This window comes from Morone saxatilis, unplaced genomic scaffold (genome assembly GCF_004916995.1).
Source record: "Morone saxatilis isolate NCDOM2014 unplaced genomic scaffold, NCSU_SB_2.0 Contig24, whole genome shotgun sequence".
NCBI lineage: Eukaryota > Metazoa > Chordata > Actinopteri > Moronidae > Morone > Morone saxatilis.
The window spans coordinates 11221329-11244909 of record NW_023339807.1 but is presented as its reverse complement, the minus strand read 5'-3'; the positions used below and the strand labels follow the sequence as shown (position 1 = coordinate 11244909).

At 39.2% G+C, this 23581-nt stretch overlaps 3 protein-coding genes across 4 annotated transcripts in view; 2 read left to right on the top strand and 1 right to left on the bottom strand.

The window, feature by feature from the left end:
• The window catches only part of dscc1 (DNA replication and sister chromatid cohesion 1), a gene marked incomplete in the record, with an annotated part of 4339 nt that extends 3822 nt beyond the window's left edge, over nucleotides 1-517 (top strand). The window contains 1 exon segment of the mRNA XM_035672049.1: nucleotides 107-517. Within this exon segment, the coding sequence (XP_035527942.1) occupies nucleotides 107-218 (112 nt within the window).
• Nucleotides 518-2117: 1600 nt separating this feature from the next.
• On the top strand, nucleotides 2118-7647 carry LOC118335645. 2 transcript variants are annotated; one of them, XM_035672051.1, is made up of 4 exons: nucleotides 2118-2446; nucleotides 4939-5038; nucleotides 5131-5193; nucleotides 5280-7645. In XM_035672051.1, exons 1-4 carry the CDS (start codon nucleotides 2192-2194, stop codon nucleotides 5477-5479), a joined length of 618 nt encoding a protein of 205 aa, XP_035527944.1. In that variant the 5' UTR covers nucleotides 2118-2191; the 3' UTR covers nucleotides 5480-7645. The 2 variants fall into 2 exon arrangements, with proteins under 2 accessions (XP_035527944.1, XP_035527943.1); XM_035672050.1 differs by having other exon boundaries at nucleotides 2303-3665; nucleotides 5280-7647.
• A 3140-nt stretch (nucleotides 7648-10787) lies between these two features.
• On the bottom strand, nucleotides 10788-22579 carry LOC118335643 (carboxypeptidase Q-like). Its single transcript, XM_035672048.1, has 11 exons — nucleotides 22440-22579; nucleotides 21835-21973; nucleotides 21167-21382; nucleotides 20904-21020; nucleotides 20612-20819; nucleotides 20187-20394; nucleotides 16414-16525; nucleotides 15561-15652; nucleotides 14837-14932; nucleotides 14234-14339; nucleotides 10788-11810 (listed from the first exon to the last, which is right to left on the bottom strand). Exons 2-11 carry the CDS (start codon nucleotides 21971-21973, stop codon nucleotides 11650-11652), a joined length of 1455 nt encoding a protein of 484 aa, XP_035527941.1. The 5' UTR covers nucleotides 22440-22579; the 3' UTR covers nucleotides 10788-11649.
• Between the last annotated feature and the right edge of the window lie 1002 nt (nucleotides 22580-23581).

Genomic DNA, 23581 nt, shown 5'->3' with positions numbered 1-23581 from the left:
ATTAGGACATTATCATTAAATTAAAGTACATTAATTTGTCTCATTTACATATTACACATTTATCTTTAGATTACAATGTGTTATCTTGCCTCTTCTCCTCCTTCAGAGACCTGTGTGGAGAAAAACAGACCACCGGAGCCCTCCTGACCAAATATGCTCGCTCTTCAATGCAAAATGGCATCAAGGTCTTCAACTCCAGAAGGCCTGTGGCTACATGAACATTTCCACTGTCAACAAAATGAATGTTGTTGTTTATTCCCAAATTGATCTTTGCAACTTTCAGTTATTTTACATAGAATTAAAAATGCGTTGTGCCCGTCGAAAGCATTTATCAGTTAACTATCTTGAAGCGGTTTAACTACGTAGCTTGTAAAGTGTATGATCCAAATAACCTATTGAAATTCAAATGTTAAGACGTTTTTGTCAGTAAAACCAAACCTGACCTTTATTATATTTCAGCTGTTATTTTGTCTGTTAAAAAAATGCTACATGTTGGTAATAAAAGACATTTTCATAACATTGTCAGTCACATAGGTTGTTTTCTCAATCTCCTCAACTGACCTCAGATGGACAAATTAGCACTTTTGTCATTTTCAACTGGAATTTACTAGCCGCTGCACTGGACGTTGTCCACAAGGTGGCGGTCTATGCTGAGAAATTCAGTACAAGCTCAACACACTGACTGGATAATACAGTATGTTGTGCCTGATATCTAGCTGTTTATCTGCAGCATTAAAATGACAATTATTTCACATAAATAACTTATGAGATACTAATGCAAAACATTTCTCTAGATAGTACAAAAAGGCATCACCATACTGGCTGCTATAGGGGTCCAATGTGTGCCTGCACATGAGGAAGAGTTCAGTAGGAACTGGCTAAAAGTTACACAGCTTTGTTTCAACACAGACACACACCTACACACATACATCTGGACTTCCAGCATGACTTCATCTTCACTGGCTGGCTGACTAACCCTGACATCACCCCTCCACGTTCACCGGAGGCTCAGCATCCTGTGTGCTAACTGGCTACCTGGGCAGCATGTCCTCTAGGTCTGCCACGACATAGGCAACCACAGCCCACAATGCTGAGCAGAGGTTCATGTCTTGAGGGTCCTGAACGGTCATAGTGTCACCTTCAGTGTGGTGGAACCAAAAGTACCGACTGTCTGCCACATGGAGGCTAGCACCTAGATGAGAGAAGGTAAAGACAGATGAAATACAAACGGTTACAATAAATGTTACACGTTCAACAATCAACTGTTCAAACAGCCCTAGACTTAAAGCCAAAAAAAAAGGTTACATCTGATAAAAAACATCTTTATTGCATCTGGTTTGATCCTCCAGGGACATTTCTGTGGAAGGGGAACGTGGGTCTGAGGAGTGGTTCAATTCCTTTTTAACAATAAATCATTAAAGCTGTCGATCTGGTCCGATTCTATCATGTGGGAAGCCAATAAATACTGACTACTTGGTTAAAGAAGAAATCCTGTTGCTGGTCTGGGCTTTGATAAAACAAATTTCACTTCTCCTTGCGGTGACCTTTCTGTTTCAACCTGCTTATATGTTATAATATCAGGCCTGCTTTGATTTTCTGATGTATTTGGGAAGAATAATTATTTTAATAATGTGTCGACAGAACATGAACTTCTAATTACTTTAACTTCTGGTATGTGCTTATGTACTGGAAGCTTTGGTTTATGAGCAAAACTTGACACTAAATCCACTTACATATTATATGTACATTACACTCACTTCATTATTCTACCAATTGATCGTAGTCCCTGACTATAGTGTTCATGGACATGGCCGTTCTCTGCCTTTTTTCTAGAAAAATGTGAGTGTATGAATGATTTTTAGTATTATTTTGGTATAAAGGACAATGGATGCATAAAAAAAGCTAAGTAGATGTTGACTTTGGATTCTTTTCCAAACTACTGTTTAATGGTCAAAAATTAACTGTCAGTCTAAACTTTAAGCCAACATGGAGAATGAAATTATAAACCACTGAATTAACTAATTAACTATTTGTTATTATCACCCAGCTTACAGCTCCACCCTCCAGCCCAGCAGGTGGCGGTAAAACAAGAATAACTCCTACCAACCACCAATTAATAAAGGGAAGAAGCTGAAGTTAGTTTGTTTTTAGCTTTGGTTAGCTATCCCTGCAGACTACAGTCAGCTCAAACATGGGTCGCAGGTGCGCTTATCCCGAGTGCAAGCTGACCGAGGGTCTGCACTCTCTGCCGGCCAACAGGGAGATGGCACACCGCTGGCTGCACGCTTTGGGGCGGGTCGACATACCCTCCGCTTCTGTTTACGTGTGCAACCTCCACTTTACGCGCGAATCTTTCTCCAACTACGCAGAGGTGGAAATGGGATTCAAAAAGCAGCTCCTGCTCAACCCCGACGCCGTCCCCACCCCCGCCACAGGGGGGACACAGGTGAGTGAGGACCCCCGGGGGACGTGTGGCACACCTGGGTTTATAAGCCACTTCCCTAAAAAAAAAAGAGGGGGCGCGTTTATCCCTGGCCCTGCCTCTGTCTCTGTGAGGTGTCCACTCCCATGATGCATAGCGACCGAAGTCACTTCTGACAGGCTGCACAGGTGGATCACCTGTCCGACTGGTACCAGTGTCCACAGAGCTCCTTATGAAGGACAGTGTTAAAACCTTACAGTAGCTCCAGATACAACACAACAGATAAGATAAATGCACATTAAATAAAAAAAATATAATAGAAAAATACAAGATATAATAGAAATATAATAAAAGAATAAGAGTTGTATGTGCACTATATATATGTTTCTTCAGATGTGATCAATATATAATATTACAGCAGGAGGTAGTGGCATGGTATAAAAATAAATAATTGCACAGGACAAAAAAAATAATATATATATAGCAGTATAGATAAGTGTAAAAAATAGGCTATAGACAGGGCTATGAATATACAGTACAGGTCTAACACTGTAATGTGCATGTAGGAAATTGTATAATGTGAAACAGTCAGATAGATAGATGATTAGATAGAAAGAAGAACTGCTGCTTTGTGTGATGTCCACAACACTTGCAATGAAATGACTCCTCCTAGGATACACCTGTGTTTCCTCCAGGAGCCTCCTCTGTCCTCCATGCAGGGTCTCCTCTCCTGTACTGTAGTGTCAGTAAGTTCTCTACAATGTCAGTGACACGGTTCATTGTGAAATATGAAGAGAATAAAAGTTTGGCCTTCTCAGGGTGCATTACAGGTATTGAAAGAACCTCCATGGATGGAGGGAGGGAATGATTTCCGGGTCGGATCATTTAACTAACCACCTCCTCCTCCACCTCCTCTTTTTCTTCGCTGGCACTAAACTCACTTTCCAAGATGGAAAAAAAACAGTCCTGGCGCAGCTGTTCGGTGGTCGGCTGCAGAAGAGAGAACAGATCTGCATATTTCAGCCTCCCTACATCTGAGGACTTAAAGACTCAGTGGTTAAAGTTTATTTTTAACGACAACGTTCCCATGACAACCAGCAGCTGTTTGTATGTGTGCCCCAGCCACTTCGAGGCAGACTGCTTCACTAATGCGTGTCAAGTCAAATTGGGATATGCTTCAAAATTAAGGCTCAAGGAAGGATCGATCCCGACTGTGCGAGACCCGAGTGTAAAAGCAGAAGCTGTGAGTAAACATTGCTGCACAGTATCGCCCGCTAGCACACTTCTCTGTCTCTGGGGCTTAATGTCTGTGTTCACCTCACTGTCACTGTCCAACCCTCATTGTGCTGGCAGGAGTGAGGTTTTATCTGCTACATATTATGAGGAAGACCAGCTGGATGTAGTTCCTGACGATAGCACAATGCTAAAGGGACTTTGAGGGTTTTTGTCTCTCGGGGCTTCCTGTAAAGTGGCTGCATGATGCTGAGGTAAAACAACCTCTTGTTTGCAGGCAGGTCTGCAGCATTAGCACTGTGCTCACTCTGGTGTAGGTATTATTCTTCTACTTCTTCCCCCTTCTTCTCTTTAGTGTGTTGCTGCCCTCCACAGGGCAAAAAAACCCATTAAAAGTCATTCCTGTAAGCTTGTACAGTCTTGGTGGCTCTCATGTCAGCATAATAGAGAATAATAGCTTATGTTAAACACTACAATGCTTCCCTTTGTGTGTTCTTGTAGTTTAAACATCATGTTGAACAGTGTCAGAAGAACCACTTAACACAATGTAGTTGCATGTTTTCCTTCATCCCACAGTGGGTATTTTGTGATGAAAATGAATATTTGTTTGTAAAAAATTAATGCACGGACGAACACATTTATAATCATTCCATGGGATTTGTTGTCAACAACAAAATTTACTTGAGTATATCATCCTCATATCTTTTGTTTATATAGAAAGTAATGATCTAATAATAACAGTGGTAATAATAATTTAATAATAATAATAATTTATCTATATAGAGGGTCTAAAGACAAATAATTCAATATGCTGTGCAGGTTGTAAAGCCCTGTGAGGCGAATTATGATATTGGGTTAAATAAAAAAAATGTACTTCACTGTTGTATTATAGGCCACACATATTTATATGTATGAAACAAAAAGAAAAGTAAATAAGTAGATTAAGGACTAATTTTAGAAAGTTAATGAAAAAATAAAGAAGAAGAAAAATGAAATAATCACAAAAGAAGATTAGTGTCTCCTTTAGTCTCATTTTCTTACTTTTACCTTCCGCCTTGTCTGAATATTTGAATTACACTCTGCCAAAGGATACAGTGACATCTATTATTACAGTATCTGCTTTCTTTCAGCCCATAGTGTAAACCCAGAAGACTCCCAACTCCTAACAAAGCATTCAGTACTTGAAACCGCTTCTAGTCATAGTATTAACTTCAAAGATGTCTCAAATTTACTTTAGTTTTAAATGTTTTTAAAGTGTGGCTGTTGTCTTTGTCGCTGTATAGGGCACCGCTGGCAGTGCTTGTCGAATTCTTTCAGTAAGACACGTGGCCTCCCAGACTGACCCCCCAGAAAGAAGATCTGTCAGCACACAGCTGTCCACAGGTTTGTAGTACCACACATCATCAAGTTATAGATTCAATTTGGCTTTTACTCACTATTATAGTAATCATGCTCATTTATATTGTTACCCCTAGATAACAAATCTGTTGGCACACAGCTATCCACGAAAACTTTGCAGAACCACTTCCGAAGTACAGGTTTGTAGTCATATTTATCATTGAGTCATGATATGTTACATTTAATTTAGTTAAACTGGTAGTTTTTTTTTTTTTGTGCATTGCAGCTACACAGGTGAGAGTGCCCAGCAGAGACTGTGGCGTGTGCACTCTCACCTTCCCCTTGGACAGCCCGTTACTGTTCCTACAACCAACAATAGTAAAGAGACCATCCAAGAGACCTCGACTCAGACTTACAGACGAGGAGGAAGGCCCTTCAGAGTGCAGCTTGTCTATGGTGGTTCGTGAACCAGAGGATTCAACATGACTTTGTTGACTCGCTGTCGTGGGTTAGCAGCTGTGTATTTTCTGTTTACCTTTTCAGGAATCTCTTCATGGAGAAGAGTTGGTGAATGGCAGACTAGTGAATGGAACAAATAAGAATGCTGAAGACTGATTATTACCATTACCATACCAGGAAGTAGGCTGATGGTGTAAGTGTGCCATCGGGCGACTATTTCAGTCTGCATTCTCCTCCACTTCCGCTAATCTTTGCTACACTATTTTCCAAGGACACTGTCGCAGCATGCTGGGCTTAGCGTTGTCCAAGACGATTGTGATTGGTTTAAAGAAGTGTTTTCCACCACGTACCACCTCGAAAAAAATATGAGGCTCTCTGAGGTCTACCGCTATGACCAACGTTAACGTCACTCAACTTTCAACGAGTGTCTTTGGGCAACTAATTGTGCTGTTCGGTTAATGCTTTAAAGAGGGGCACATGTTTATGGTTCGTCTGGCTGAAGGTCCAAATGTTTTATGTGTTCTTTCTGTTTTCAGTTCCTCCTCTACAAGGTATACCACAATGTCTTTATGGTAATGTGATTTCACACACACTACTAAAACTAGACAGAGCGGGGCCATATGTCTGGACCATTTCAAATCTCCCAATACCACAAAGATAGAAACCGACAAATACATATTTTCATAATCAAAACTCCCTTAAAACTGAGGCAAACAGCTATGGCTTGGTACATGTACCACAGTGGAGTAAATATATTTTTTTAATTTAGGTTCAGTTTCAGCACTGAAGTGTTTAAATTGGTTCATTTGCTGTATTTTATGTCATAAATGTATAAGAAATGGTAACTAACCACACAGATTTTAATGTAGCTTTTGTGTGGAGCTACTGGTAATATGTCCGAATGTTTACTACAAGAAAACTGTAATTTTACTGTTGATTAGTAAACTGTCAGCAGCCTTTGTAAAGCTAGATCCTGTAATGGTTTTCATCATATATACAGAGGTGTGGTTTTCTTTTTTATAGGAAAAAACGGGTTCAGTAGACGTGTTGTAATAAAACAAAGTTCTGTTATACTGATTATGCGCTGTTATTTCTATTCTTATCGTGTTTGTATGTTTAGTGTTTTTGGACATAAATTGTGTATTCACGGTCCAAGGAGAGAATCTCGAGGCTTTTTTTTTTAAGGCAGTTTTAATTCAATTAATTAAAAAAAGCCAGCCCAGCAGATTTTTTTTTTTAAATGAAAAATGATCTCATAATTATGAGTTAAGAAGTTGTTATTTCCAGAATTGTTGTTTTACGTGAATGCAATAAGATTTATAAGAAACACAGTCACTGAAATCACAGACTAAGTCAGGTGTCAGGCTCACATAAAAGGTCATATACAAAAAATGGCTGGCAAGAATATTGGGATGATAGTAAAACAGGAAGAAATCTAAAAAAATGTTTTTACTGGAACAATACAGATCAGGAACTGGGAGGAAAACATCCTGACTAGTTTGAGTCAAGGACAGACAAGCCTCAATAAATCACTTCATAAAACAGGTGAACAATCAACTCAAGTATGTACACTATAATCAGCCAAGATTCACCAAGGATGTGCTGCTGAACCATCACTCAAGGAACCGAAACATTGAAAACTGTTGGGAAAAATATATAGTCGTTCCATGGACATTTTATGTTTTAAAATGTTACCTGTTACCTAAACTTCCTGTTTCATCAGCAATTCTTGCCTGAAAGTTAAGCTTCGTCCACACCGATATGACTTATCAGCAATACATGTTAACCTTATTGGTTCCACAGAGATACCATCAAGATTTTGTCTATTTCTTTATTGACATGACCTTAAACTGTCCCCTGAGCTTTTTATAACTGCACAACTTCCCTATTCCCTTCAAATAATAAAGATATTCAACCAAAGCCATCCCATCTGGACTAATCCAACTTTATATTTTGGAGGAAGTGGCCTCGTAAATGCACCATCTTCATGACTTTGGCATAAACAGATAATAAGAAACGTAATAATGAATATATTTGTCATTCTTGTCTAAGTAAAAACAAAATGGCTAATAGGTAAATTCTATTAGAGCTCACAATTGGAAAAATAATTTGGAAAATATCCTTGCTAAAAGTTTAATCTTTCCTGATAACACCGTTTGTTTTTGCTGATGAAACTACACGTTTATTTTGTCAGTGTGAAATAAAAATAAAGATTTTGGTCTGACTTAATGTGTGTAACACATTTCTAGAATACTTATTTCTCAATTTTATTAGTTTATAGGGGAAAAACTGTTTACTTAAAGCTGCAGTAGGTAACTTTTATAAAAATAGTATCCACCGGGCCTGAACGAAAACAACCAATCAGAGCAGAGAAAGATAATTGATTGTTGAGTCTCATTCCCAGGTGGTCAAATATCAGTGCTGGGAATGAGACTCAACAATCAACTATCTTTAGGCAGCTGGCAGGATATAGTGAAAGTTTCAGAAAATATTGAAAAGTTATTTTTTATAAAAGTTACCTACTGCAGCTTTTAACAGAAGTTCTTAGTTCCCTGATTGATTTTTAAGAATTTTACATTTATTTTATTATGTCTATCCTTCTACTTATTGTTGACTTGAACACTATAAATCCACTGGTGCTATATGACTTCTAGAAGTCAAGAATCCACTTGTCTTATAGTTTTTTGTCTTTCAAGCCAGTTTGCATTTCATTGCATCTGACCTAAACTGGGTCATTATGAAACAGTCTCAACCCAGCCTTTGGGTAATTCAGTGAGTCTCAACCCAGCCTTTGGGTAATCATGCTCTGGTAATAAAAGAGCCACTGGCTGCAGCTGTTTCCCTTTGCTCATTCCTACTGACTTCTCCTGAGAAACTGATCACATTGCTGACGGGGTTGTAAATCTTCCAGAGTGTCGCCCTGGTGGACCGCACATCCCATCCAGAGACCATCTGTCTGCTGCGGGTGGAGGATCTCCCAGAGGACACGCTGGAGCGCTTCAACCACCTTTTCACACTCAGAGAGAAATGGACAGAAGATGACATCACGCCGTACATACAGTAGGTGTCATCCAATTAGGACATTATCATTAAATTAAGGTACATTTATTTGTCTCATTAACATTAGGGTAGAACCAAATCACACATAATTTCTTTATCTTTAGATTACAATGTGTTATCTTCCCTCTTCTCCTCCTTCAGAGACCTGTGTGGAGACCACCGGAGTCCTCCTGACCAAATATGCTCAATCTGCAAAATGGCATGAAGGTCTTCAACTCCAGAAGGCCTGTGGCTACATGAACATTTCCACTGTCATGAAATGAACTCACATTTGAAAATGAATGTGGTTGTTCATTCCCAGAGTGACCTTTACAATTATTGCCCAAACTGTATCCTTATAAAACCTTATAGCTGTCCTTAAAAATACCTTGTTAGTGCTGAAGGTATTTATCAGTCAACTATCTTACCTTCATAATATCATTACAGGTGGTGTTCTGTCTTCTATTGTCCAATATTAGGCACTGGGCTGGAGGTTGCCCACAGGGTGGCAGCCCATGCCGATATATTCAGTACTAGCTCCACCCAACTGACTGAATAATACAGTATGAGCTGACTGATATGCAGCTTCAACTGATTTGTAACGCAGAGCACAAGAGATCATTTATAGAATCACACAAATAAATTACTTGTGAGATTGTTTTGATTCACTGATCTGCATAATGTTGTCAGGTTGTTGGAACCCATGAGGTTTCTGCAGACTGGATGCTGACGATGAGCCAATCAACACAAAAGTATATATTTTGATAATCAATTATTGGTTTATGTAATTTTCTCAAGTAAAAACCCATCCATTTTCCAGCTTCTTAAATGTATTTTCTTTTCTTTCATCTTTGGGTTGGGTTCTGGGAACTTGTAATGGCCATATTTATTTTTGGCCTACATTTCTGCAGACTAAACAATTACTTGAGAAAATAATCAGTAGATTATTCAATAATGAAAACAATCATTAGTCATATTTAATTTGAACGAAAAACCCCACAAAGAATGAAATTCCTTCACTCAAATATGCCTTCTCCCTAGTGAGCTCTCAGACAAGGCTGGGCATTTCTGATGCAACTATTCACTTATTTGGACAATGTTTGCAATGTAGATAGAAGGAAAAGAATCACCATACTGGTTGCTATAGAGGTCCGATGTGTGCCTGCCTAATAAAAAATGTCTAAATCTCAAACAGGAGATATAATAATCAAAGAAACCTGGGTTAATTTTAATAGAATTTATATGATATATGTATATATATATATTAAAGAAGCTGCTCAAAATATCTGGACACCATTTTACTGCATATTGCATATAGTGTATATACTTTTCGTTTATAGTCTATATCTTCTATTATATTTTGTAATATTCTTATTCTTATAGTACTTCCACTTCTGTACTCTTTGTACTACATTCCATTATGCTGCTGTGCTAATTTGAACTTCCTATGGGGGATCAATAAAGGTACAGCTTATCTTATCTCATGTAATTTCAAACACTCCTGTCTGATGTTGATATGTGCATGTGGTTTTCTTTTGTAAATATCTTTTTGGGGCTTTTTTTAATTGCCTTTAATCGATAGTGACAGATGAAGAGCGACAGAAAAGGGGGGAAGAGAGACAGGGGATGACATTCAGCTACAGGGCTACAGGTCTGAGTCAAACCCATAGCTGCTGCAGCAAGGACTCAGCCTTGCTCCAGCTCTACCAGGTGATCTACCAGGGCGCCTTGTGCATGTGGTTTTCTACAGATCATGTCAGCAGGACATATGTGTGATTCAGTGAGCGTTAAACATCCACAGACTGTGTTTATTCACTAACATAACTGTCAGCATGTGAATCAGTTTTACTGGCAGACGACGAAGAGTTGAATAGAAACTGGCTAAAACTTACTCAGCTTTGTTTCAACACAGACACACACCTACACACACACATCTGTGTTTCCAACATGACTTTATCTGCACTGGCTGGCTGACTAACCCTGACATCACCCCTTGAGAGTGTTGACTTATCAGTTCATGGGATAAAGAGATCCCAGCAGTGTGTGTGTGTGTGTGTTTTGCACGGCATTTGCAAAATGATGAGTTCTTTACTTCCTCTCCTCGTCTGTATAATCATTCTTCCTTTTTTGGACTCTGATCTTCTCTTCACTCATCATGTCACCTCCTGCTTCTCCTTTCCATGAACAAAATGTCTAATTTGACATCATCTTCACTCCTATTCCTCTTTCTTGTGTCAGAGAAACCACAAGATCAGCTAAATTCAAAGTATTACAGCAGAACAGCAAATGGGAATAATGGCGTAAAGCAATGACTAATACTTTATTAATATATTGCAACACTGCAATGATGATGTAAAATATTACAGGTCATCCTGTAAATTACCACAGTTAAGCACAACTCAGGCAGGATCAAACCTATACCAGAATGATCTAAAAACAGATTTGAAAAAACTTTAAAATATGCCCTTTCCAGTAACCCTGAAATTTGACAGAAAGCTTACAATCAAAGCACAACTGCATACTGAGAAAAAATAAAATAACAATATACAAAATATACAAAAAATATACTTTCTAATTCTCTCACTTTTTTCCTACACTCTCAGACATCCTTTTTATATGAAGGCACAAAGAAATGCGAAATACCTGAGAAGTAAGGGAATACTTTTGTTCTTGTTTGAAAGCATTCAGCAACATTTGAAAATCTGCTTTTTACTTGAAAAAAGGTGCAATTTCTCCATCATTCTAAGCTAAATCTGTTGTTCTCTGCTGTAAATCATTATGTAGTATGATCATATAAGCATCTATTATGTTGCTTTTTCAATAAAACCATTACTTGTCCTGACTTTGGTCCAGACTGGACTTAAGCTAGCTTGCTTCAGATTCCAGATAATCATTACACAGCCTTGAGCTACAACATTATCTAAATCTATTGGGTTTTCATTTAAAGAAAAAATATTTTTTGTGATTACCAATGTTTTGATTTACTATTATTCAATATCTCTTGTTTATCCAAGGATAAATCACATTCAATTTGCAAACAAAACATTCTTAACTCAATCCATTCAATATCAAGTTTATGTAAAACCAGTCAAGCTGTGGTTCAGGGATCATCCTAGCTTCACGTTCACCGGAGGCTCAGCATCCTGTGTGCTAACTGGCTACCTGGGCAGCATGTCCTCTAGGTCTGCCACGACATAGGCAACCACAGCCCACAATGCTGAGCAGAGGTTCATGTCTTGAGGGTCCTGAACGGTCATAGTGTCACCTTCAGTGTGGTGGAACCAAAAGTACCGACTGTCTGCCACATGGAGGCTAGCACCTAGATGAGAGAAGGTGAAAAAGAAAGTTGTAGTAGTTGAAACAATTGTAGACTCAAAGCCATTAAATGTTACATCTGAAAAAAAAAGATCTTTATTGCATCTGGTTTGATCCTCCAGGGACATTTTTGTGGAAGGGGAACGTGAGTCTGAGGAGTGGTTCAATTCCTTCTTAACGATAACTCATCAAAGCTGTTGGTCTGGTCCAATTCTATCATGTGGAAAGCCAAAAAATACTGAGAAAGTGGTAGAGAGTGAAAAGAAGAAATCCTGTTTGCTGGTCGCAGCCTCAATAAAACAACATCATTTCTCATTGCGGTGACCTTTCTGTTTCAACCTGCTTATCAACCTGTTTTTTTTATACTAGCTTTGGTTTGCTGATGTATTCAGAAACTGTTTTAATAACAATGAGTTGGCAGAAACATTAACTTTTCAACAGTTTAATTTCTGGCATGTGCTTATTTACTGGGAACATTTGCGTATAAGCAAAATTTGGGGAAGTAGGGGACAATGCATCTCTCTCGCTTTTATTTTGGTATAATGGCCTTCAAGGGGCCCACAGAGATTTCTCTTGGTGCTCCCAATGGCCAGTCCAACTATGCCTAATGACAAAGGACAGCACAGGTCTATGTGCCGGGGCTGAACCCCAGACAGCTCTGGTCCACTTTAACCCCTGGTTGTAGTCCCGGTTTATAGTGTTCATTTCTAAAAATACATGAGTGTATGATAATCGGGTTAGGTTAGCAATAGCCTAATGTTTCCAATATGGCCTCATGGTTTAATATCAATTTTGCTTTTTTTTTTTATTTTATTTTTTTTTACTTTTTTTACTTTGGGTTCCTCCCAATGTAGGTGTAAAGGAAAAGAGATGTGTGGTGAAAGACTGACTGTGGATTTTTTGTCAAACTACTATTTTTATGGTCAGGAATCACCTTTAATTCTTAACTTTAAGCCAACATGAGTTTGTAGTAATACGCAGTATTAACATCAGTTATAGTTTAGTTTAGTTATTTATATAATATCATTATTATCATACATACATTTTGCTTAGTTTTTGCTTTTACTTACAATAATAGTAAGTGTGCTCATTCATATTGCTACTGTAGACACTACTGGGAGGATTATTGATTTCTTTGTGCAGTGAAGCTATGCAGGCGAGAGCGCCCAGCAGAGATTCTGATGTGACCTCGACTCGGGCTTACAGACGAGGAGGAAGGCCCTTCAGAGTGCAGCTCGTCTATGGTTGGTTCGTGAACCAGAGGATTCAACATCACTCTGCTGACTCGTTGTCGTGAGTTAGCAGCTGTGTATTTTCTGTTTACCTTTTCATGGAGAAGAGTTGGTGCATGAAAGATTAGTGAATGGAGCAAATAAGAATGCTGATTATTACCGATTGACACACATGGCAGTACATGTGTCTTGATATCCCTGAATCACCAGAACATAGAAAGAATCCAAAAAAAGATGACATGTCGAGACAACTGCTTTCATGGTTCCCTTTGAGCAAGGCACCAAACCCTCAGCTTCTCCAATGAAACTGTTAAAGGTTTGATAATGGAAGACTATCACTGTATAAACATAGCACACACTCCTGGGTTGTTGTTTTTTTTAAGTTCCTTGTCTAAAGATTATACAACAATGACTTTCTGTGTACAATGCAATTTCACTTCTACAAAAACTAGACAGAGGCAGGCAGAGAGTACGAGACAGGATGTTTGCACCACTAAATCCACCAAGCCACAAAGATAGAATCACATTGTCAAATATTAAAGCAAAAGTTCATTCAAATGTAACTATATTACTATGGCTTTTTTTTTTTTTTTTAACAGCCTCTCACACTCACTGCTAGCCTAGGGTTTTAAAATCAGCTACAGTGCAATCTGTGCTGTTATTTAACAGAAAAGAAGGAGTAGATAAAAACTAAAACATTTGATTCTACTCTGGTGTTTCTATTTTATTCTCCATTATATTATTAGTTTTTGTGGTTATAAGCCTACAGTACTATCACTCAAGAATTCTCTGTACCTTTGGTCACATCAAGTCAGCAGTCTAGTTCAGATAGTTGACTAGAAAATTTGACTTCCCGTCCATACTGACAACATCTTAAAGAAGTTTCAATTCAGATTTTTAAGAAATTCCACTTAAAGCGAATATCTGCCCCCACTTCCCAATACATATAGAGTGCTATATACATATTTCATAATAGTTATCAATGAGGATGTGATTCTGTGTACACAGCACTTTCAGGAGAAATTAGTGGTTATGAAAACCAGAACCACTTTGAGTTGTTTATTAGAGACATCAAATTACAGGTTTAGTGCATTTGCAACTGTTATAATGTGATTTTTCCCTTTTCTCACTTATCCTATCGTGAACCGTTACTGCTAGTTGCAGACAGAAATACAGACATATTAATTGAGCTGACCTGGTACTCCTGCCTGCATCCACGGCGAGATGTCTGTCCCTTCTCCATGTGTCTCTAGTTTGGTCGTATTAATGGGAGCCAACAGTTTGACTACTTCCTCCATCACCTGTTAATACAGACACAGCTAAGTGCTTCTCAGCTCATCACACAGTCTGTTTAATGTCAGCGCTTTTCAAACATGGTTAGAACTTATAAAGAAATATTGTAATTCCAAGATTAGTTTCACATTACATGACCATTGCATGACAGACCCTTTAAGCCCATAGTACATGTTCTGTGACAGTCTAACTAGATTTTACAATGCCACATCAACATAAAAGATACAGTATTTCTGTGGTTAAGCATGGGTTTTCTGCATTTACTACTGTGCTTCCTGTGATTTAAATACTCTACTGAGACTACCCTGAGGTTAAATGGGTAGTTCAATGTTGGGACTACTTAAAAATGTCCAATCTAAGAAGCAATGGTCTAGAAGCAGGGAGTCAGTGGAAGAATGGATAATAATTCACACCACCTTGCAAAATGTGTGCTTCACATAATTCAGACTTTTAAGCCTGAAAAAATCCTGTTATTTATGGGACAACGTTGTGTTTTAAATCCTACCTTTCGTGCTGCATCACTGCCAGTAAATTGCAGACCCACCGGAGTAAACGTCCCCAAGTCGGACTCCATGACCAGGTCAAAGTTGGACATGTTTACCTGGGTGGGGAGAGGAAGTGACAATGAAGACAATGATGACAATAGACATCTTGAAACTTGAAACTTGAAGTAGGGTGGAGAAATAGACACAATAGATAGAAGAGGTGAAGGACTAAGAGAGATCAAGGCAGAGCACGGACAGCAACCCAAAAACAATACAATCTTCAGTCAATGAAAACAGTGAGCCACTCATTTATCTTCATATGAGGCCTCAGGAGGTAAAGTTGAACACTTAATCATCGCTACTTTCAAACCCCGAGCACACACACTCAACCAACCACGGAAATTTGCTAGTAGAGCTCTCTAAAATAGTTTAAATCTAATTATATATCAAATGTAAGAACCGGGCAGTCCACTGGGGAGGAAAACTTAGTTTTTGGTCCAGAAAATGCACAAACCCTCTGTTTTTGAGAGTGTAGTTTATTATGGGTCAAAGGCTGGTCTGCAGCCAAAGCTCTAAAGAAGGAAGCCCTGTAACTCCTTTGGACATATATTTCTAAACCCATACACTCTATACTTCCACAATGTGGTCTGACCCTTCCTGCTTCTTACTAACAGGAATAGTATTTGCTTTGTTTGCTGTTACAGCAAGTTTCCTATAAGGCAATGCAGTAAAAGTAGACAGTACCTTGTGTAGATTATAGTACTGCTGCGCACCGATTCCGCCCTGCTCTTCAGCCGTCCACAGCACTGTTCGCAAAGTCCTCCTTGGACGCAAACCTGGAAAAGGATAAAGATTTAAAAAAAGACACAAAACAACAGAGATGCAAATGTATACAGAAAGAAAACACATTAACAAATGACACAGTTGCCATGTGTACTGATGAAAATGCTGCAGCTTTTCTTTAGAACTTGTAAAACACACTCAAGTCTAGTAAATCTTGACTACAAAACATTTCATCACTGGACCTTGTACTCCTGATTGGCTGAACCTGTCCCACTATAGTCTTATTTAGTGGCATTCTTTTGTCCATAAGGATACCCGTACAGTATATCCGATTCTGTTTCCTAATTGCGCGTTCTTCTTCCTCTACAAACAGTTAGAGGAAATCACTGTTTACAGTCTGAGGAATTGTTTTGTTATTTGTCCCTAAGTTTGGAACTGGATACTCTGCTTGCGCTTCATGGTAATCACTATATATTGAAGCATCAAAACAGAAACATTTGTTTTGCTCCCTTTTATATTTTTGCTCTTGTACATTGTTCTACCAACTGTAAGAGTTGTTGTTTTTTGGCCTGGGCACTTAAAATCAACTCTGTTGAGCTCAGTAGGGCAATGGTAGGGTTACATTAAGCTAAATAAAGTAAATCATTTACTTGACTTTGTTTGTTTATGACCTTGTGTAAGCTTGCTGTTGTCTATATATTTTTTTCTAGTCATTTCTGCAGAATGTAAATGTTTCTGTCTGTGGAAGTTCATCTATCAGGCACCATTCACTGTATATGTGTGCGTCTATATGGTATGTCTGTCTCTATATTACCTAAGTCCTTAATAAGAGACAGGGCCTCCCAGGAAATCATGGCTCCACCTCCATCGTCCATGGCACCTTGGCCCACATCCCAACTGTCTAGATGACCGCTGAGTAAGACGACCTAGCAGATTGGAAAGATAGAGCAATATAAACATAGAAACAAGAGACTACGAGAGTGTGGGACCATTTTGCTACGTGCGTATCCATGGCAACTTTACCATTTGTCTGATCTAAATCAGACAAATGCGAGAGAATAGGATCAGATAATGCTATCTGTCCTAGATCCTTGCCATGTTTTATTAAAGCACACACAAACACAGAACACACAGGATATGCCTCAAATTTGACTCAGTATATATATTAAAAAAGGTATTTTATCAGCGAGGACAGACTCATAAAAACAGGAAAACAAAGACGAAAACACACAGTTCAGAGTCCCATTTCCAGGAATTTTAAGGACGATATTCCCGTCAGGCTCTGACCTGACGTTCCAGGTTACAAAACATTATCAGCCAATGAGTGAGCCAAGTCTGAACAATGACCCAGAGGCCACACATTCCATTAGAAATCTTATATAAACAGAAATGCTAATATTTTTTTTTTAGCCATGCAAGTGTCAATGGGCTGGCAATGTCAGTCAGTCCACCACTTTTGTCCAGACTGAAATATCTAAACAACTTTTGGACGGATTGCCATGGTACATTCAAGGTCCCCAACGATGACTTTTCCACAAACAGGTCAAAATGTTCACTTATTGAGTGAAATATCCCCAAATCGAACCAAAAACTTTTGTGATCCCATAATGTTTTCTCTAAAGCTATCATCAGGTGATCATTTAAATTTGCTTTATGACCGAATACCTGCAAAATAACATTCCCATCAGCCTCATCTGTACTTTGTGCTAAGTACTAACTGGCATGTTAGCATGCTAATATGCTAAACTAAGCTTGACAGGCATACATCAGCTAGGACTGGAAGACATACATATGCATTTAGTACAGGGACATAAAGACACACAGAGATGTTTGCACCTCTAAATCCATTGGAATTTGCTCATGAACACACTGGTTGTGTAACAGATAAAACCACCAGCAGTGTTCAATTATCAGGACATTTAAGTACATATAAATCCAACATGTATTATTTTTCTGTTGTACTGTAATTCTTCTGCCTCTGTTGGCTTTATATTGCTACAGTGAGGGGTACAGCTAGCTAACTAGTCTGTTTATGGCTGCTTGTTATAATGTGTTGCCAGTGGAGACAGCTAGACATATTGTAGTTAACATAGTTTAAATCATGAGACATCAACAAAGATATTTTTAGATGTGCTTCAGTAAAAAACATTTTTTCAACCAAAACACATTGACATTTATCAACGCTCATCCCAGTCACTGTCTAGCAACATGATTTGTGTTTTAGGCATAATTATAAACAGAAAGCCAACACATGAGGACATTTTGGATTTTAGTTGTAGAAGTTCAGTGGGTGGAAAAAAAATCCATGCAAATCATCAGATGACTGACTGTCTCCCAAAAGGCTCAACTGTGGAAATGACTCACTAAACCTCAAATGTACATCTTTCTATGAACATTTGCGCACACACACAATCCAACCACAAGAGCTGCTACTGCCAGCACGATCACAAAGTCACAGAGCCAAGAATGATGTCAATCATACCATGTGTTTCATTTCCCTTTTCTAAAATGAACAACCAGCTCAGAATAGTAACTACATCAGCAATGTTCCTCTAATACAAGTCTTCTGACTGATTTTTTAGTTCGCTCCACTTTTCTCTACAAATTAAACCAGTGAGACTGCTGTTTGTAAAGAAGAACAGGGTTTACTGGAATTACACACATTAGGATAAGCTGAAATATAATGGACATAACACTGTACACGCTAGGTTTGTGTTCTCTGATAGCAATCAAAGTCAGGAATCTTGTCTTTGGCCATCTTGGACTATAATGTAACTGTTGAATCAGCAGGCTTTATACTTGTAGGTCAAGAGGCTGTGAGGGAGTAAAGGCGTACACAGTTCATAGTCACATCCCTGGGAAATTCCCAGTGAAAACACCATTTATCTTCGGCCAACAATACAAATCTTGTCAGATATTACACGGCATAGAGAAAGCCTCTGTCCCAAATGCAATGTACACATTTCCTTCAAAACAATTTAAAAAATAGTCCAGGCAACCTCCACTTACACAAATGACACAGGCTTTGAGTGTGTGATAACAGAGAAATGGAAAATGTGAGGTCAAGTCTTCTCCCCCCTTTTCCTGATACGCTGCAGTTCTGTTTCACACTGTTTTTTACCACTCATCTTCACCAATCACTGCAACTCAAATTTACATACCCTGCTCAGCTATTTACGGCATGCTAACTGGGCATGTCCCTGTGAATGGGATATGTTGATCCTGCTTCTCATCCAATACTCAGACAGGACAACTCTGAGAAGACAGTACAAGAGCTCTGGACAGTTTCTTCCAAGGACTCCAAATTAAATCTGCCCCTCTAGTCCTAACTATTTACCCATGTGCCTTGGACATGCCACTTCTGGTATCCTGAACCCAGTGTTTGGTTTCAACCCTGTCCAGTGAATGACAGAGGCATTAGTGGGATTTTTTTTCAGGGGCCTCTTATTTCCTCACCTGCAGAGTGTACCTGCAGGCATTTAGAGATCTGTGCAGCAGCATCTTATCTGTTTATCAGGTTCTACCTGCTAAACGTGTCTGGGTCCTTATCAACATACTAAGGACCTTGTGGGACACTGCACTGCATATCTGCAAGCTGAATCGGGTCATGTGTTTGCTCCGTGCAGTGATAAGCTTCTAAAGACGGTCAGGGCATATTCTGTTAAACCTACTTCTATGATTAAGGAGTCTAATAGTAAAAACACTGGTAATATTGTGGCTGTAACTGGAACGTCAGTGTCTGTCTACGTCTACTGTATGTGTTTGCTCTGTGACATGGATATTTGCAGGTCAATGTCCCTTCTGAGCAACACCGTCCACCCGCATTGACATTGATTTACCGTGTACTAGTTATACCCGACAAAGTCTGAAAATAAAAAACAAATGCCAAGAATGAGTCCAGTGTTCCAGTACCTGTGTTGCAGTACAGAAACATCTGCCCAAATGTAGATTTAAATAATCTTTCTGTGTGTTTACATTAACATGTGTTCCCCATTAACAACTCTATTCATACCACAAAAGGATTCATGAAAATAGGAAGCCAATGCAGGGACATTTCTTAGGAGCTTCCAAAGAAGTAGAAAATGACTAAATTCCTCTGAAATTTTTATTTTTATTTTAGTTTTTATAAACACACCCAAAAACATAATTAAGCCGAATGGTTTGTTTACTCACTGCTGCTTCCATAGAACCTACTTTATACTGACGTACTGAAAGTGACATCTAAGCATCTGAGATGATCCTCAGTGCTTCTCTGGAAACATGAGATCGCACACACACCGGCAAAATAAAGCCAGACTAAACAGCTGTGGGAATATCTGGAGTAAGCAAAAGGAGGTTATACTGGCATTCTTTCCTCATCCCACCAAACAGGAAAAAACGGAAAGAAAGACTAATTAACAGAGAGACAAGAACATAATAATAGTTTTTTTTCGTTTCCCATACAATTCATTTGGAAAGCCCACCTAAACATATTTCCTCCAACACTTAAAGACTGGAAAAGAGAGGCCAGTAGCATGACAAGACACACGGATAACAAGATGACAGGTCAGACAAGTCGGGTGTCTGTGGTGGGAGTGTGAGTTCTACCTGCTCAGGGTGTTGCCAGCCTGTTATCTCAACCACTGTGTTAAACGAGTCGGCATCCGGCAGAGTCTTGGCTCCCATTGTGAGTCTGACCACGATCTTCTGCCCCCTCTGTGCCATACGCCACATCAGCTCGGCATCCTCCACGGTGATACAGGCCGTAGGGATGCGCTTCACTCCGTCTTGGTAGTCCTGCAAACCTGTGTGCGGGCTGGAGAGGGTGAAGACAGAGAGGTGGGTTCAACATTGGAACTTAAGACTTTGGTTTAGCACCACAAACAAAATACTGGGGAAGTGCATCCTCTCTAAGATCTAACTACTAAAGACAGATCGGTATAAATCTTCCGATTAAGCCCTCTTATCATACCCATAGACCCTTCAGCAGTACTTAAAAGTAAGTTTCATAACAGTTCCTCATAAACAGGTACCTGTTAATAGAGTATGGTGTAATAGATCGAATGAGGGTGGCCACAGCTCCCAATTTGGCTGCCTCAGAGGCACCATAAGCACGGTAAGCCACAGTCTCCCCGTAGCTGACAAATGGCTGGTTAAAAACCACAATCTTCCCTACGGCCTCACTGGCTCTACGCTTCAGTTCCTCAAAAGACTCAACCACCAACACCTCTGCCTCGATTCCTGGAGAGATAAGAGTGAGAGTGAGGAGAAAAGGGAAATTTATGACCGATGACAGACATTAAAATGATCTGATTCAGTCTTTACCTTCAGGTGGTGTCCCTACACTGCTACCCAGTCCAAGAATGGCCAGACTTTTGGCCCTGGGAAGAATCATTTCTGCACTCTCTTTTCCTCTTACCCAGTGTGGGATTTTGACTGGCTCTGCAGAGGAAAAGGTTGAAACAAAACTACTGTTACACTCAGCAGAGGACAAGACATTGCTGAGCGAGATCCCTTAAGGAAAGATCCCCTTGTCATTACACACTTCTCACATGAGGCATCCAGCGAGACAGATAACACCATCTCACCTAGATGTACATCCAACCCGTCCTGTGTTATAGCATTGTACATGTACTTGATAGCCATCTCCAGGTTGTGTGAGCCACTGACGCGGTTCCCAATGGTGTCGGTGAAGTCGGCCAGTCTTTTGTAAGAGCGGTTCTGGGCAGCTCCAAACACAGCCAGGTCAATAATCTGTTTGGCCACATCAGCATAGCCTGCTACCTCTGCAGCTATGTCAGACACTGGGTTCCCACAGACACACAGAAAAAGAAAGTACGGTTTTATATCCAAAACTCCTGTTTTTGGTCAACAATATCTAACCTCTTCGGCCAAAAAATCCTCATCATGTCTCAGATACAGTCATTCCACTATGTTTTTATATTTTTATACAAAGACCGGTACCGGAAGGGAGCAATATAAACATACAGTGACTACATGTAACACCACACAGTATGAGTCAGCAGTTATTAAACTGTGTGTAAAGACTGGGTCGATATTTAGTATTAATCTGTGATAAATGGACTGATATGTCGATGTTTTCTAATCTATCCCAATAGAGAGCAGTGAGTATCACAGGATGCTGATTTAGCTGTGCCACTATTGTTCCAATATAATCCATTGATGGCAACCCAGATTTCCACACATAGGCCTCGATCCTAAACTACATATATGACTGTAGGAGGGTTTGCGTCACCTTGCCTTGCAGTATGATTGGACACAGTCCTGGCTGCAGCCATTGATCTCATGGACCATCCAGAAGGGTGACAGTCACACAGAGGTGACAGCATGGAGAGAAACATGAGGAGGAAGGGCAGTCCACCTCTCTGACCCATCTGCAGATAGGAACAACATCAGTATCAGTACAAATAAGATCATTACTACTGTTCATACTGACAACAAAGGATCCCACAGTACCACTGATTATGTAAAGTAGATTAAAAACTGTAAAACCTGTACAATCAACTTCATGCTGTGTAATCCTACAGAGAGCTCCACAGTTAGTTACATTAAGTTAGCTAGTTTCTGGTGAATGATGAAATGTTGGTGGCACTTACAGCAGAGCTCATGTTACAGAGTTAGTCAAGGCCTGGCAGCGTCAGTGGTTGAGTCATACAGCATTAATAAAGTCAATTTAACGAGGCTTCATCTTTAATCAACAAATAAAACGTTCAATTAGACAGAATGAGGTTTGAATAGAGACGAACTGAGGGCGGAGAGAGAGACGGTCCGGAAGTTTTTGGACTAGCAACGAGCATGAAGCTTGATTTAAAGCATCCATAAAATAACACAAACACAAACCCTTCAGTGTCTTTGTTCTCGTTGATGATATCAGACTTCATACAGTTTTCACACACGCGATGAAAGCGGACTACTAACACCGTTTCCGTGCTCGTGACTTCAGCTTGCATGACAGCAACAAGGAACACTTCCGGTGCTTTTTCACAATAAAAGCGCCATTTCTACAAAATATAGTTAAAACAGTTTCCGCGTAAACAAATATATAATAGAAATAGAACACAATAGAACCTGCATCAACTGAAAGATTTTTTAAAATACTGAACAAAGTTTTATATGATAAAATTGTACTAGTTAATCATAAATTACCTACAGTTAAGTACCATAGTCTATACAGAACATGCATTTCATTACTGTAATACTACTAACACTCATTACTATAGCACACAGTATTTGTCATACTGTCCTAATGGCCCTTATTAGTAACATTCATGTAATTTAAAGAAATAATGTCAAAAGCCAGCACTTTCAGCACTGACATTAAACTGGTTCATACATGCACTCTGTTCAGCTCTTGCTATGAAGACAAAACTAAATATAAAGTTCCAAATATAATCCCAGCATAAATCCAGTGTTTGGGCTCTCAAGTTTTTGATTGTACCTCTAAAGGGATGTCATGCTCTAGATAGTATAATTAGTGTTCAGAGAAGATGTGATTTTAAGAATGCTCTATCCACTTTTCAACACTTCTCAGCATAAGTCAAGGTGCTCTTTGAACAATGTTAATGCACAGAAGAAAAGGAACAGGTTTTTTATGACCAGAGCCAGATACCTCTTTTCAAAGAAGCAACATATATATTAACTGTATCATTGCCACTTTCTATCAGTGCAGCCTTCATTTATTATTACATTAGACAGAAACCAAATTCTAAAGTGTTTGATGGGGCACTTTTAGGTTATATAATGTGTGTTTTTTTTATATATATAATTTCCATGTCTCCATGTCAACCGTGTTAGTTGCCAAAAAGATGTCCAGTGTTAGGAATGTATTGTATCCACACTGCAAAAAACACTTCTCTACCCACATCCCAATCTGCGGTTTTCGTCCCCCCTTCCTTCTCTACCACTAATGTTCTGCGTTCCTCTGCAGTCATTGGCATTCACTGTAACTGTCCCACCCTGTGAGAAGGGTCATATTAATGTTT

Coding starts and splice junctions, on each gene's coding strand:
- LOC118335645 (XM_035672050.1), top strand. CDS start 3,372: ATGGAAAAAAAACAGTCCTGGCGCAGCTGTTCGGTGGTCGGCTGCAGA. Junction 5,039..5,130: donor CAGCACACAGCTGTCCACAG/GTTTGTAGTACC, acceptor TGTTACCCCTAG/ATAACAAATCTGTTGGCACA. Junction 5,194..5,279: donor GAACCACTTCCGAAGTACAG/GTTTGTAGTCAT, acceptor TGTGCATTGCAG/CTACACAGGTGAGAGTGCCC.
- LOC118335643 (XM_035672048.1), bottom strand. CDS start 21,973: ATGGGTCAGAGAGGTGGACTGCCCTTCCTCCTCATGTTTCTCTCCATG. Junction 21,383..21,834: donor CAATCATACTGCAAGGCAAG/GTGACGCAAACC, acceptor GTGGGAACCCAG/TGTCTGACATAGCTGCAGAG. Junction 16,526..20,186: donor GCTGGCAACACCCTGAGCAG/GTAGAACTCACA, acceptor CCAATCTGCTAG/GTCGTCTTACTCAGCGGTCA.